The sequence below is a fragment of the Cannabis sativa genome, chromosome 9 (genome assembly GCF_029168945.1).
Source record: "Cannabis sativa cultivar Pink pepper isolate KNU-18-1 chromosome 9, ASM2916894v1, whole genome shotgun sequence".
Taxonomy (NCBI): domain Eukaryota; kingdom Viridiplantae; phylum Streptophyta; class Magnoliopsida; order Rosales; family Cannabaceae; genus Cannabis; species Cannabis sativa.
This window is the reverse complement of record NC_083609.1, coordinates 48,623,867-48,639,998: the sequence shown is the minus strand read 5'-3', so window position 1 is coordinate 48,639,998 and position 16,132 is coordinate 48,623,867. Positions and strand designations below refer to the sequence as shown.

Genomic DNA, 16,132 nt, shown 5'->3' with positions numbered 1-16,132 from the left:
ATCAGATCCATGAAAGCGGCGGGAGCATTGGTCAGTCCAAAAGAGATAACCAGAAATTCATAATGTCCATACCTAGTGCGGAAAGCTGTCTTTGGGATGTCCTCCTCTCGAATTCTCAACTGATGATAGCCCGATCGAAGATCAATCTTTGAAAAGACAATCTTCCCTCAAATTTGGTCAAAAAGATCGTCGATCCTAGGTAAAGGATATTTATTCTTGATTTTTAGCTTATTCAATTCCCGGTAGTCAATGCACATCTGCAAAGACCCATCCTTCTTCTTAACAAACAATACTGGAGCTCCCCAGGGTGACACACTGGGCCGAGAAAACCCTATGTCAAGCAACCCCTGAAGTTGAATTTTCAATTCCTTAAGTTCTGCTGGAGCCATTCTATAAAGGGCTTTAGAAACCGGTTCCGCTCCAGGTGCCAAACCAATGACAAAATCAATTTATCTCTGAGGTGGTAAACTCAGAAGTTCATCAGGAAAAACATCTAGAAATTCCCGAACCACCTTGATGTCTTCTGGCCGAACAGAGTCAGGCCAAGTGGTATCTAATACCACGGCAAAAAACCCTAGACATCCCTCTCGCAACAATTCCCTGGCTGTTAGTACTGAAATTATCGGGATCCGAGATCCCTGAACCGAACCGACAAAGACAAACGGTTCTTCGCCTTCTGGTTGGAAGATTACCATCTTCCTCTTACAATCAGTACTGGCTGAGTACTTGGACAAGAAATCCATTCCCAGTATAATATCCAAATCCACTAAATTTATTTTTATTAAATCAACACTTAACTCTCTATCCTCTATTCTAATCGGCATAGACCTAACCACCTTTTGGATATGACTAATTCTCCGCCAAGCAATAAGGTTTCAAACCCTGTTTCATAGTGTTGGGTTTTATGCCCTAAATAAAACTCTTTACTATCTGATTAGTTATCAATATAAGAAATTTGAAGTGATTGATGTTTGCATGAATTTTACATGCTAATGGTTTAATATGTTTAATATGTTTATTACATTCATACACACAAAATCAGTTAAATCCAGATCATATGTTTATTCACAATTACAGTATCGTCAACACAGTGGAATGTGATTGTGATCATATGAATCAAAAGTTTTGGTCCCTGTTTCATCAGTGTTATTGGATTTACACTAATGTGATAATCAGCGATGATGTATACTTACACTTGGAGTAAGTGTTATGTTCTTTCCAGGACATTAGTAAAGTATACTAGTTTCGAATGTATAGAGTATACATTGGACTGGACCGATATTGCAACTAAGTTAAGATATTATAAACTTACCGTTATACATATCTTTCCAAGTCAATATTAGTAGTTGATCTTAATATTAAAAGAATCCAAATCCTGATATGCTTAAGCTCAACTCAGGAGTGCTATTCATGTTCTTTGATTTATTAGTTAAGCCTACTTTTGGGTCAGGGTGATACATATATTTTGGGAACATGATAGTATGATTGAGTGGGAGTGCTGAACATAAATATGGAATCTATAGCTTCTACTGGTGTATAGAAGTCAAGTGATGATTCCCTTCTAGCTTAGCAAATAGAAGTAAATGGATGAGCTCTTGTTTAACTGACTAATTATTAGATCACTAAACACCATTTACAGGTAGCTAAGTGTTTTAAGGGGCAAAATACATTGAGGGGTGAGAACGGTAAAGAAATCCCATCTCGATGTAAATCATCTATATAGAGGATCTTTAAATCACAATAAGATTATAACAATGGTTAAATGAGATAGTATATTGATATCGTGGAACATACAATATGCTCTATATAAGTCTGAGAGTGCAATTCTAAGTTCTAAGACTGGATTCAACGAAGAATTAATAAGTAGGAATTTACTTGGTAAATTTGGTTCACTTATTGGAAGCTCAGCATATAGATCCCTTGTCCCCAATCTAGTTGAGAACATTCTGCTTGTAAGACTCATTAATTGATTCGTGATTGATCAATTATAATTCTAAAGTTAGACTATGTCTAATTTTATGAATTTTCACTAAGCAGGGGTGAAATTGTAAAGAAAAGAGATTCTAGGTTTATTTATTTATTAATGGACTTTATATGTCTAATTAATAATTAAATTAAATGACAATATTATTTAATAATCTATTTTAGTTATTAAATAATTAGTTTTGGCATTTAAAAGGTTAGAATTGGAAAATTGGCGTTTTTGAGAAAATAGAGATAAAATTTGATAAAACTGCAAAATCAAGTGAGGCCCAATATTACACCATGGCCGGCCACTTAATGTGGGATTTCAAATTAATATTTTCATTATTTTAATGCCAAATAATTCCTAACCTAAACCTAGTAGTTGCCTATAAATAGAAAGTGATGGCTCAGGTCACATAACATGCTTTCATTAGTAATCTGACAGAAATTTCTCTCTTCAGAAAAACTGAGCCTTCCCCACTTTCTATACCTGGCCGAAACCCTCTCTCCTCTTTTCTCCTTCATCTATTTCGACCCTAGTGAAAGAGTAAGTGCCCACACACAGCAAGCAGTAACTCAATCATAGATTGGAAGACTGTGAAGGATCAAACTTGAAGAAGAAGGACATTCGGGCTCAGATCTTGATTATACTCTGCTACAGAAAGGATTCAAGGGTTAGAGATCTGAGTGGAAGGAGACATTAATTCCGCTGCATCAATGTAAGGTTTTCTTAATTTTATATGTGTTTAATTTATCGTTTTAGAAAGTTCATATTTAGGGTGTTTAAACAACATACTTGTGAGTAGATCTAAGATCCTGGTAAAATATATTCCAACACATAGCTATGATGCGATCTATCCAATTTACTAAAAATTCTGACCGCCACATAGGAATGAGTGGCCCCAGAGTCAAACAACACAGATAAATAAGAGTTATTAACCGAGAGCTGACCTGTTACAACTGAGGGGCTGGCTTCTGCATCAACCTGAGTTATCGTGAACACCCTTGCTGGAGTGGGTTTCACTGTAGTCTTCGGTGCTTCAGTCTTGAGTTGGGGACAGTCCCTCTTGTAATGCCCTGACATACCACACTGAAAGCACCCCTTCCCTTTACACTCCCCCATATGATGCTTTTTACAACTGGGGCACTCTGGGTAAGTGTATCGGGTTTCGGTGCCCCTCTGGCGATTTCCTCGACCCTGTTTCCCTTGAAACCTCTTGTTTCGACCCCAGCCACTAGTTGCAGTAGATGCCTTTCTTTTCTAATTAGTGGCCGAGCCACTACCTGCCCTGCTAAAGCCTAATGTAGGAGGGGTAGGAGCCCCACCAACAATCGGAGTCCCACGAGACTCTAAGGTGCACTCCACTGCGCCCTCAGCTCGCAGTGCCTTATCAACCATTTCAGCATAGGTGGTACTGTCGTCAGTAGTGATCATCAAGTCGTGTCTAATCTTTGCATTCAACCCATCCAGGTACTTTTCTTTCTTACTAAAATCGGTTGGTACAACTCCCGAGGCCAACCTTGCCAAGCGATCAAATTGAGTCGTGTATTCAGTAACACTCATGTTTTCTTTCTGAGTCAACTGGGTGAATTCTTTTATTTTAGCACTTCTCACTGCCTCATTGTAATACTTGGCATTAAACAGTTCCTGAAAATTTTCCCAGGTCATTGTTGTAACATCGTGAATCATGGACACCATGTCCTACCAAACCAGAGCGTCTTCTTGAAATTGGAAATGGCACAGGCCACCCTATCATTACAGGTGACGCCCATAAAATTCAAGATTCTAGTAATCACTATTAGCCATTGCTCAGCTTTCATGACATCGGGACCTCCCAGGAAAACTGGAGGTGCTTGCTTACGGAACCTTTCATACAGGGGTTCCATCTGGTTCATTGTAACCACAGGTTTGGCCTGCACAGCAAGGGCCGGTGCCACTGGTATTACTGGAGCAGGAACTGCAGAAGCACCCTGCTGTCTCAACCGCCTAATCTCCTCATCTTGTTCATTAATTCTGGCTTGCATTCTTGCAAACCGATTTTCCCAATCATGGGCAGCTTGTGGCGGGTTAACATCACACCGGCCACGTGCCCTGCCTCTGAGACCTCTACCATGGCCACAGATATTTAGGGGAATCTTAGTTCCCTGACCACTACTAGATCCAACCGAATTACCCTGGCTCTTGGTGTTTCGCCTGTCGTCCATACTAATTAGAACAGCCTGTGTAACCAAGAGCTAGTCTGGTCAGATCGTGATCAAAGAACAACTTACTAATGCCGCTTATTTGGAAATTAAAACATGCACCTATTCTAATATCATGCTACTAACATGCTTCCTAATAGGATTTTCTTAAATCATACTATAAAAATAAACTACTAAAGCAATAAAAGCTTACTAAACCGTGAAACGAGCTGACTATTGATGATGATTGTACATGTCGTGACGATCTTCGGAAGACAACCTGGCAGCTCAAATACCAAATTGTAACACCCTAACTAATATTGGCGTGTTAGCGTGATTTTAAACGTACTGTGCAGCTCATTGCTAATCAACGAGGTTAACGAAAAACGTGATTAATTAAAATTTGCTTAATTAAAAGAAAAATTAAAGTATTACATATATACAATCTCGAGATCCCGTTTACAAAATACATTTTTAAAAGTTTGCTATACACATAAACAAAAGTTTGTCGCCAAGCGACTATACAGCAAAAGCCTCGATGTCCCAAAGATCATACGGTCCAGGCCTAACCGCCTCGACATGTACAATCTTCACCTGCTCGCTCTCACGGATCCTCAGCTTTACCCTTGCCCTTACCTACACATGGAAATAGCACTGTGAGTCAACAGACTCAGCAAGAAAAGCATAACATAAAACATACTGATATCTCGGGTTATAACCTGGCGCCCATACACCCAATCATAACCCTAATCCCCGTGTCCCACATGGTACTGAGTCTAGAACGTTCATACAACAATACTATCAACCATAATGTCAACCTATACTCAATATGCTAGTCATACTCTAGCCATATTGTGTGACAACATCGATCAGTATTTAAGCCAAAATACATTTATCAGTAATCAGTACAACTCTAAGTGTACTATTACTGCTATCAATGTAATCTAACAGGCATAAATAATATGTATGCTAAACATGTAATAACATATGCATGACATTATACTAATCTTACCTCAATTCCGAATTCAGGTGTCCCGGTCAACCTGAGTGGAATAACTACTTGGCGAATTATAGGCTCCTAAATCACATTGATAACAACACAAATAAGTGACTCGCTAAATCACCACCAGAACTTAGGTTTTAAACCAAAAACCTATCTACCGCAACTTAATATGGCAATACCCTAAACTAGCAAGGAATCAACCAATCAAAAACCTAAAATTAGAATGAATCAACGAGCTGAATTTTTTAGGGAACCCTACTGCAAAATACGGGTAACTGGTTTTACCCAAAAAACCCAAAACAATCCAAGCCCTAACCAAATTGATTCCAAACTTAACCAAACTCTCTAGACCTGCATATTATACCCCAATAAACTATTTCCAAGCAATAAAACAGTTACCCAAGCTCAAAATCCAAAATTACCATTAATGCTCCACGTTTGAGTTCTAAAACTCAAAGCTTGGTCAAATCTACTAACATCCACTAAATCAAGCTTAAAATAACATAAAACAACATATTTAAACTTCAGAACACACTCACAAACAACAACAGCGACAACAGTAGCAAAAACCCCTATTCTTCATGCAAAATCTATTTCTTAAAACTTAAGAAAATATGAGTAGGAGTTTAAAAGACTATACCTTAGCTTGAGATCACTAATAACCAGCTGAGATTCAAAGGAAAAACTGAAGAAATACCAACCCTAGCAGCCCTAGGAATTTCGAGAGAGAGAGAGAGAGTTGAAAGAGAAGAGTTTTCTAGTTTTTTCCAATTTTTCTTATTTTTGAAAAATGAATGAAATAAAAAATGGTTTTATTAAATCATTCTCAGCCAAAAACATTAATAAAAATTGATTGTATTTATTTAATTAAATTCACATAAAGACAAAAGCTTATAGAGAAAAATGACCATTTTGCCCCTCCCACACTAAAAGGGCTAAAAGGCACTAGGGGTATTTTGGGAAATTCTAAAATCCCGACTATTCCTGAAATTCCTAATGTCTAACTATATTGTCCCGCTATACTAAAATACTAGGATGTGATTCTAATAGCCAAACACCGTGTTCCAATATTACCGGACACAAAACATGCAAAATTATGAAATTTCTATAAATGATATAAAAATGAATTCTAAATTCAAATAAATCATCATAAATTAATAATTCACAATTAATAAATAATTTCTATAATTAAATCCTAATTATTTGCTAATTTTTAAATAAGCGGTCTTTACATGAACATAGGTCATTTACAGAGTATCTAAGAGAATCAGGCATAGTCTATAGAAAACCTTGTCCTACTACTCATTAACAAAATGGTCTAGCTCAGAGAAAGCATAGACACATAGTTGAAAATGGTCTAACACTTCTTGCTCAAGCTAATCAACCTTTAAAATTCTGGGATGAAGCTTTTTAGGACATCTGTTTACATTCATAATTGACTTCTCACCCATGTGCTTTCCCTAAAGTCTCCCATCAAAGTATTGTTTAGCATTACTCCAAATTACACCAAACTCAAAGTTTTTGGTTGCATCTGTTTTCCCAACATCAAACCCTACAACAAGCATAAGCTTGAGTTCAGGTCTTTTCCCTGCACTTCCATTGGGTACAAAAGGCTATAAGTGTCTTGGACCTCTGGTAGATTATGCATGTTGAGAAATGTCATATTTGATGAGTCCACATTTCCCAATCACACTACAGATACATCACTATCTCCATCTCAGTCATCTGTGTCAAATACATCTAGTAAAATTCCAACTGTCAGTTGCGCTGACACTGTTGAATTTTTGTTCCCACATGACACTACCAATCATCCCCATGTTACTATTTGTACTAACTTTTCTGTTTATGAGATTAGTGAAGAACAATTTTTACAGGATCCAAGTTTTGATGCTTCTCCAAGGATTCATGCTCCTCCTATAGCTGTGATTTCTCATGAATCTCAACTACCAGTGTTATCTTTAGGTCCTGTCCCCATCTCATCCACTGGCCAAGTCACTAAATCAATACAAACCAATTTTTGTCATGCAGCATCACCTGCTGCTGTAGCATCACCTACTGCTTTCTCCACACCAGTTGTTACTTCTGGATTACCCTCCCAGCTACCATCCAAGGTATCGACACCTCTCATACCTACTTCTGGTAATACACACAACATGCGAACTCGTGGAAAAAGTGGCATCAGAAAGCCTAAAGCCTATCTAGCTACTCAAGTTCCCACATCCCTACAACAAGGCCTTCAACATATACAATGGAACAAAGCTATGGCTGAGGAAATACTTGCCTTAAAAAGGAACAAAGCACATTCCCTTGTCAAACTACCTCCTGGTAGGACTGCCATTGGATGTAAATAGGTATACAGAATTAAAGAAAACTCTGATGGCAATGTCATTAAGTTCAAAGCCAGATTAGTTGCCAAAGGTTTCCGTCAGCAACCTGGCTTTGACTACACAGAAACCTTTAGCTCTATTGTCAAGCATGTCACCATCAGAGTTATTCTTACTCTTGCTTTATCTAAAGACTAGGATATCAAACAAGTGGATGTTAATAATGCATTTTTAAATGGTGAATTGTGAGAACAAGTTTATATGTTGCAGCCTCCTGGTTTTGAACAACCTAGTTCACCAGATCTTGTATGCAAGCTACATAAAACCTTATATGGTTTGAAGCAAGCCCCTTGAGCATGGTTTGAGAAGCTTCATCATTGTCTGCTGTCATTGGGGTTCGTTTCCTCAAATTTTGACCACATGCTTTTCATTAGGCACACCCCTCTTTCAATGACAGTCATTTTGGTGTATGTTGATGATATTATCATCACAAGCAGTGACCCCAAACTCATTTCCCATTATACATTTACTCTGAATGCCAAGTTTTCTCTGAAAGATTTGGGGCCTCTTCATTTCTTTCTTGGCATTGAGGTGACAACTAAATCAACAAGTCCTCATTTGTCTCAAACTAAATATGTTCGAGATCTTCTCCACAAAGCTGACATGACTGAAGCCAAACTATTCAATACCCCAATGATCAGTGGTCTCAAACTCTCAGCTTTTGGGTCAACCTGTTGATAATCCTCAGCAATATAGATCCATAGTTGGAGCTTTACAGTACCTAGTCATCACCAGACCTGAAATCTCATTCAGAGTCAACAAAGTATGCCAATTCACGGCTAATCCTCTCCAATCTCACTGGCTTGTTGTTAAGAGAATCCTCAGATACCTAAGTGGCACCATGGACTATGGCATTCATCTTAGAAAACTAGAAACTTATGAGCTCACAGCATTCTATGATGCAGATTGGGCTACATAAACAGATGACAGGCGCCCTACTTCTGGCTATGCAATCTTTTTTAGCCGATTGAGTGGGAGCGCTGATCATTGATATGGAAACTATAACTTTTATAAGTATTTAGAAATGAAACGATGATCTTCTTCGAGCTTGGCTGGATAGAGATAAATGATTGAGGCCTCATTTCAGTAATTATATTAGTTTACTGAAGTATCATTTATAGGTCGCTAAGTGTTTTAAGGATAAAATACATTGAAGGTGTAGATCATCTATAGAGGATCTTTGACTATTAGGATTGTAACAATAGATAATCATAACGTATCTATATCGTGGTATAGGTAGAGCGTTGCATATAATTGAGAGTGTTATTCTATTCAAAATCTATAGTGGCGCAAGGCGGAATTAATAAGTTGAGAATTTACTTGGTGAGTTGTAGATCTACTTATTGAAAGTTCAGTTATATAGGCCCATGGTCCCCTTACTAGTTTAGATAATACTGCTTGCAGACTCAGTTAATTGATTTTGATTAATCAATTATAATTCTAAAATTAGACTGCGTCTTATTTAAGAATTTTCACTAACCAAGGGTTTAATTGTGAAGAAAAGAGATTTTTTGGGTCAATTTGTTAATTAAGAGACTTTTCATGGTCTAATTAATAAATTATATAAATAGAAATTTTATTTAGTAATTAATTATAATTATTAAATAATAGTTTTGACATTTATAGGATTGAATTGGAAAATATGGTATTATTAAAAAAAAGAATAAGTGGTTGAAATAAAGTGGTAAAATTGTAACTAGAGATTGGTCCTATTATTGTGTACGACCATTAAGTATTTTCGCCCAATATTTTATTCTTATACTATAAAAGCAACATGATGCTCTCATCTCATCCCCTTGACAATTTGTCAACTAATGTCAACTTGACTATTCATTCAACCTAGTTGAGAGAGTTCCTTCCATAGTGATTTCACATTGTTTATTGTTCTTCACATTCGAACCTTGAGTGATAGAGTGTCATGCCCACACATAGCAAGTCAAGTACTCAATCAGTAGTAAGACAGTGGTAGCCAAACCCAAAGGAGAGAAAGAGATCCAGGTTCAGATCTTGATAATGCTTTGCTAAAGAAAGGAATCAAGGGCTAGAGATCTTGAACGGAAGGAGTCATATTATTTTTCTACAATCAATGTAAGGTTTTCTTAAACCCTTATGTGTTTATTTTCATTGTTTTAGAGAATTCATATTTAAGATGTTAATGAAACATACAGTAAATCTAGATCTTGGTAAAATATTCCCATCAACTGGCCTTAGAGCCATGGTAATGATTTACTTTCATGAAATATGGATTTAAAACGATGAATATTGCTTATGTGTTAATTTGGATGTGTTCATGTTGGTTTATGTGTTACTTGATGAATGTATGCGAATTACAAAATTTTTTCATGAAAATATTTTATTTGGATTCCTTGTGAAAAATTAAGAAATTTTAGTTTTTATGGAACTCAATTCCGATAAAGATTAAAAAGTTATGAAGGTTTGAAAATCGGGTGTTAATGGTGTCGAGATGGTGCTCACGCGCACCAGGTACTCAAACAAGAACCCTTGTCCACGCGCGGAGCTCAGACAAATTTTGTCAGAAGTGCACCCCCTCAAACACGTCTTGCTCGCCCATGTGATACTACTGCGTCGCACGTCCTGAGGCTGCAAGTGACCGAGAACTCTCGGCCATACACCCTGCAGCACCCCTCTCCCGTGCGCGGAATGGGCTGCTTGCAGCCTGTTTCGTGGGCAGCTGGGAGATATGCACCAAAATTCAATTTTTTGGGTTTTTTCCCCAAATTTCAATTTTTTTTTTTCAATTTTCAAACCCTAATTTCAAAATAAAATATTATTTTTAATATATCTAAACTTAAAATATCAATTTTAAATTAATAATATTTAATTTTGGCGAATTAGGATTTTTTTTTTCTCCCCGAACTTTAACATGTACCAAATCATGCCCCCTGAACTTTTTTTGCTGTTAAAAATTCCCCCTGAACTATTGAGATTGTTAGATTTAAGGACTTTTGTCTAATTTTAGTAAAAAAATTCTAACATGGATGAAAGTTCAGGGGGCATGATTTAGTACATATTAAAGTTTGAGGGGCATAATTTGGTAGATATCAAAGTCTGGGGAGCATGGTTTAGTACATAAATAATCACTAAATTAGTAAAATTGAATGAAATTCACAACTCTTTCAGATGTATACTCCAAGCCAAACAAACCCTGCTCCACTCAAGAATCAATTGTATATTATTTTGATAGTGGATGTTCAAAGCATATGACAGGTGATGCTAGTTTACTCACTAGTTTCAAATCTTTGAAATGTGGTGTTGTAACCTTTGGTAATGGTATGATTGACACTATTCTTGGAAAGGGTACCCTCAATGTTGTTGGATTACCAAAATTAGAAAATGTTCTGCTTGTTGAAGGACTGAAAGCTAATCTAATTAGCATAAGTCAAATTTGTGATCAAGGGGGCATATCTTTCGATTTTTGAGCAGTTTTTCTTTAATTTTTTCTTTTATGGAAACATGTGTTTATTGCATTTTATTGTGTTTCATTTCATTATTTTTATTTGTGTATTTTTGGAAACTTGTGTTTTTAAAATAATCATTTTGTTGGTTTCTTTTTTGGTAGTATTTTCGAATAAGGCATTGATTGTGGGTTAGTGTATTGTTTCTTATTTTTTCAGATTTTGTGGGGTTAAGTTGGTTTTTTCTTTTCCCATCTTTGGTAACCTTTGACCAAAAATTGAAAAATCTTTGTGTTTCCTTTTTTATCCACATGTGGTGCTCAAGATAAGAAGGTAAAAGTTTCTTTTTCTTCTTTTTTTAAGATTTTGTGGGTATTGATTTCTATTTGCTATTTATACCTAACTATCCTCATCTCTCTTCCCTTGACAATATCCTCAACAACTTTCTTCACTTTCTCACTCTCTCATTCTTCTTGTTTTCGTGAGTGTGAATGATCTTCTAATAGGGGAGAAGTTGCTTTACTTTTGTTATTGGCTTCTTTAATAGACAAAAAGAGGGAGAAGTGTTTATATACATTGTTGTCAACTACTCAGGAGGAGGAGTTGTGTTTAACTAAGGGGAGTTGGTTGCTTTGTTTGTGATTTGTGCACTTTTCCATTTAAGAAGTTACTTTATTTGTGGTTTGTGAACTTTTCCGTTTAAAAAGTTATTTTGTTTGTGGTTTATAAACTTTTCCGTTTATAAAGTTATTTTGTTTTATGTGTTAGAGTACTTTCATGCAGGGGAAGTATTTTCTATACTGTTTCGTTTTTGTTTCTAACACTCGATGTAGGTTTTCTCCAAATAAAATATTTTGTCAATCAAAATGCCAAAGGGGGAGATTGTTAATTCCATTTTTGGCATATTTAATTGATAAAAATATTTTATTATTTATTATTAATTTCAGCTGGAGTATTTAAATTGGTGTCTATATTTTGTGTATCTAAATTTTGAAGGAAAGTTGTCTAGCTTTTCTAGTTTTGGAAAATAAGGTAAAAAGGGTAAGTTTTGTTACTCATTTCTTTTTTACCTAACCAGCTGTTATACTCTGATCTTGTGTGAGTTCCCATTTTGTTAAATCAGATTTCTTGAAGAGAAAACTGGAGCTAAACTTTCTTTTTATATAAAAAGAAAGTTACACTTACTGGCCACGATTCTGTAGGTACAGAAATAGAAATTCCTGGGCTGATTGAAGAATTAGTTTAGGGAAGTTTCTAGTGGACTGGGGTCTTGTTCAAACTGTGTGCAAGCTGTTAATAAGATGTATATTGATTATAAATACACCTTATAGTAGCTAGGTTTAGTATCTCTTTCATTGACTTTGACTTGTATTCATATCTTACGGAAAGAGTGTCTTTGTTTTGTAGAGAAGAGCTTGTTCGACTCTTACTCTATTTATTTGTATTTTGTATTGTCTTGAGTCTGTATTCAAGTCTACAAAAAAGAAGAACATCAGTGCTACCTTTGGGAGAAGGTTTTACAAAGCTTTCGGGAGATTGATTTTGATCAAGTCTTGCATCAGGAGGAAGTAAGCACTCTTCAAGGAGATCGAAGGGAGTTCGGGCTCTTGAAATTTCAAAAAGGTTCGGTTAGAAGGTGGAATACATTAAGCTTGCGGCATGTAATAAGAGGGAGTCTATTTATGCATAAGTCAATTATTTTGTATTTTTGAGACCTATCTAATGAATCTTATCTCTGAGCATGGCCTCGTGGACTAGTAACAATCTGAAAGGATTGTTAAAACCATGTACAAAAACTTTGTGTCTTTTTACTTTTCTGCACTGTTTATTTTTCTAGTTTATTCTGGAGTAACAGAATTGTCTTCTGTAACTACAGAAAAACTATCTCAGTAACAATTTTATTATTCCGCATTTAATTAAATAATAAACTTGGAATATTAAAATACAGAATTTCAGTGATGATTGAGAGTGACTCTGAGATAATTATCAGGACATTGAACAGAACATGCTCCAGTTGTAGTCTTGGTAACTACGCGACTCAATGTAAAAATCTCTCTAATCATTTATTAAATTGTAATTTTTTTGTTTATTTTAAGATCATGTAATTTTGTAGCCCATAATATAGCCAATTGGGCTTTTGTTATGAATGTTTAGAGTATGGTGGAATTTTTTTCAATACCAAACAACGTTATATATAATAAGCGTGAAATCTAATTCTTTTGTTTTAATCTATAAAAGCCTTTTATTCAAAATAAAAAAATTACTTATACTAATATAAAAAATGACAAATATCAAAATTTGATATAGTTTTATAATATTAGTAAATAAAATACTAGGCCAACTAATTAAAAATTAATTAGGAAGATAATTATGAATTAAGTTGAAAATTTAGAATAATCATTGAGCATATAATTTACACATCGTGCCTGTAGATATTTTAAAAAGAGAAGCTCTTTAATTTTTTTTTTGATCATCAAGATAAAATTAATCAACAAAGACAAGGGCATTATACCACTAGATCATGATTCTTCCTCATATCCAGCTAGTAATAATTTCAACTACACTACTACTTGAAATCAAGGGTTAGCAGGTCCAAGACCCAGATGCAAATCCAATCCCAAGCCCTTGTCCAAACGATGACCACCATCACCACTAATAATTAGCCCACTATCATTCATAGTCAGATCTCTATCATGATCAAAATCCTCCAAAACACGATAATTGTCATAAACGACGCCGTCCGACAAAGCTCTGAAAGCATTGCCCTCTCCTTCATAGACGCGCCTTCCCGGCATGGAATTTGCCCTCGAAAGATAGGCCGAACGGCCACCACTCTGCGACAACAACGTCGGTGAGTATTGCGGCCCAGCCATGTAGTACCAGGAAGAGGACTCTGGTGCTTGCAAGCCCAGAAGATGTGGCGGCTGCTGAGGCTGGGGCGGCGACACGAATCCCCCGGATGCATGAGAATAATTTGCAGCCATGGCGGCCGCAAGAGCATAGTTTCTGGCGGCGGCTGCAGCAACGGTGGAAGTGTTGTTATTGGCATGCATTTGAGCTCTCTTCAAAAGCTGTCTCTCTTTCTTGTGTGCGTTTTGGTGGCCTCCCAAGGCTTGGGAATTGGCGAACTCTCGAAAACAGTACTGGCATTCGTATTTCTGCTGTCCAACGACGTCGTTTACTGGTTGGAGACTAGTAGTATTGTTGTTATTATTATCTGTGTCGACGTGATGATCTGATGGTAGGTTTATATGGTTGTCGTCGGAAATGTTGAACCCGAAGAGCTTTAATGGTGGAGAGTCGGCAGCTGTGGCGGCATCCATAAGTACTATAATATTTATATATAGTAGAATAATGTCTTATTCGTATATATATATATATATAGAGAGAGAGAGAGAGAGAGAGAGTGAGATAGAGAGTGTAAGCAATAATGTTAATGATGAATGATCAGCTTGGTTTCAAATATAAATAAAAGAGTGTAAGCAATAATAGTTCTAGTTTAAACTTATATTTGGAAAGGGTTAGATGAAAGTAGTAGGGACTAGTAGTTGGGGTATATAGGAGTTTAATTGTCTGAGTGTTAAAAGAGAAAATAAAAAGAGAGAAAAAGTAAGAGTTGGTTGCGAAAATCCCAATGTAAAAGGTGGATATAAAATGAGGGAAAAACCTAGAGCAAGAAACCCAAAAGTGGGGGCTTTGAGTATATATTTTGGTTATATATATAGATAGATAGTGTGGAGAAAGAAATTTTTGTTACGACAGTAGTTAGTGACACTAAAAAGGGATCCTATTATACCAATGATGATCGCATTTGTCGGACATCTCTCGCTAATTCAAAGTGCAATTAGTATAGAGTTTTTGGACTTTATTGTTACATTTATTGTAGTGAGTGAATAAGACAGGTATATGTAGTATCACGAGATATTCAAGGCTCATGCTCTCTATATTTATTTGATTAATTTGTTAGTTTGTATACGATTTCAACGTACCTACATATTACAAAATAGAATTTTACGAAGGCAGGCAGTCATCTCCGACACTCGCGTTCGTCATAATGTAAATCACGGGTACGTACGTTGTTATTGGTTAATTTTTGTTTCTACGATATTGTTACAAGTACGTACATATGATATTGTGTATAACTTATAATTAATAACATATATATATATGTGATGGAGATGGTCCAAATTAAATGGATGAGATGCATGTGCAGATGGGGTTGGTTCAGAAAAATGTAACGTACATAAAAAAGCAAACATGGTGGAATTTGGAAATAAAACTAGAGCTAGGTAGCTTGTAGAAGAATGTTGATCTATGACATCTACTTATTAATTCATTGTTTGTGTAAAGTGTTAGAGAGGGGAATAAATATAGGTAGGTTGCAAGATGTATAGGAATTGAAATAGGATGATGAAATGATAGGGTGAGAGGGTTAGAGGGTCCACCATTATTGGCGTATGCAAGTAAGTGATCTGAAACATGTTTGCGTGATTGACGTTAATAAAGAGATCAAGTCTCCTTTCTTAATTGGAGAAACATTATTTATTATGATCTCTCGAATCTTACTTACTACCCACATTTGGACTCTAAAGTTTATTTTCTTCAAAGAAATCTACATTAACCACTTTAAATATAAAGCTACGCGCTCTACTCATGCAGTACATTTCAACCCCCTATAATTATAGCAATTTTTTTTTTAATAATATATATAATTAAGAAATTATTTACAAAATAATAAGTAAATATTAACTTCATATCAGCAAACAAATGTCGTGTATATGTATTCAATTATTAGTAGGGTGTTTTTAAATTCATTCAATCTAATGATAATTGATGAATCATATTATAATAAACATATAAATGTTGAATATTTAATTGTGATCACATAAGATTTAATATTATTTTTCAATATCATCCAATTAGATATTCCATGGAATGTCCAAAAATTCAACAAATTAATTTAACATTCAATTTAACTAATTAATATTTTCATTTAATTTAATTAAATGAGTAATTAGATTTTATATTATACACAAAAAAATTTATTATATAAAAACTAACATTAAAATTTTACTTTTTTTTTTTAAAAAAAAAATTTGATGAATCTAATACAATTGATACTAGATTTAAAATATTAAATGAATCCGATCGATATGATCTAATAAATATTAGGTCCAAAATAT

General features: G+C 35.4%; 1 protein-coding gene across 1 annotated transcript; it reads right to left on the bottom strand.

Moving 5' to 3' along the window:
* Positions 1 to 13,296: 13,296 nt before the first annotated feature.
* On the bottom strand, positions 13,297 to 14,970 carry LOC115722966 (zinc finger protein 6). Its single transcript, XM_030652358.2, has one exon. The coding sequence runs from the start codon at positions 14,270 to 14,272 to the stop codon at positions 13,526 to 13,528; it is 747 nt and encodes a 248-aa protein (XP_030508218.2). The 5' UTR covers positions 14,273 to 14,970; the 3' UTR covers positions 13,297 to 13,525.
* Positions 14,971 to 16,132: the final 1,162 nt, after the last annotated feature.

Excerpts from the sequence above, each read along its gene's own strand:
- LOC115722966 (XM_030652358.2), bottom strand. The coding sequence starts at position 14,272 with ATGGATGCCGCCACAGCTGCCGACTCTCCACCATTAAAGCTCTTCGGG.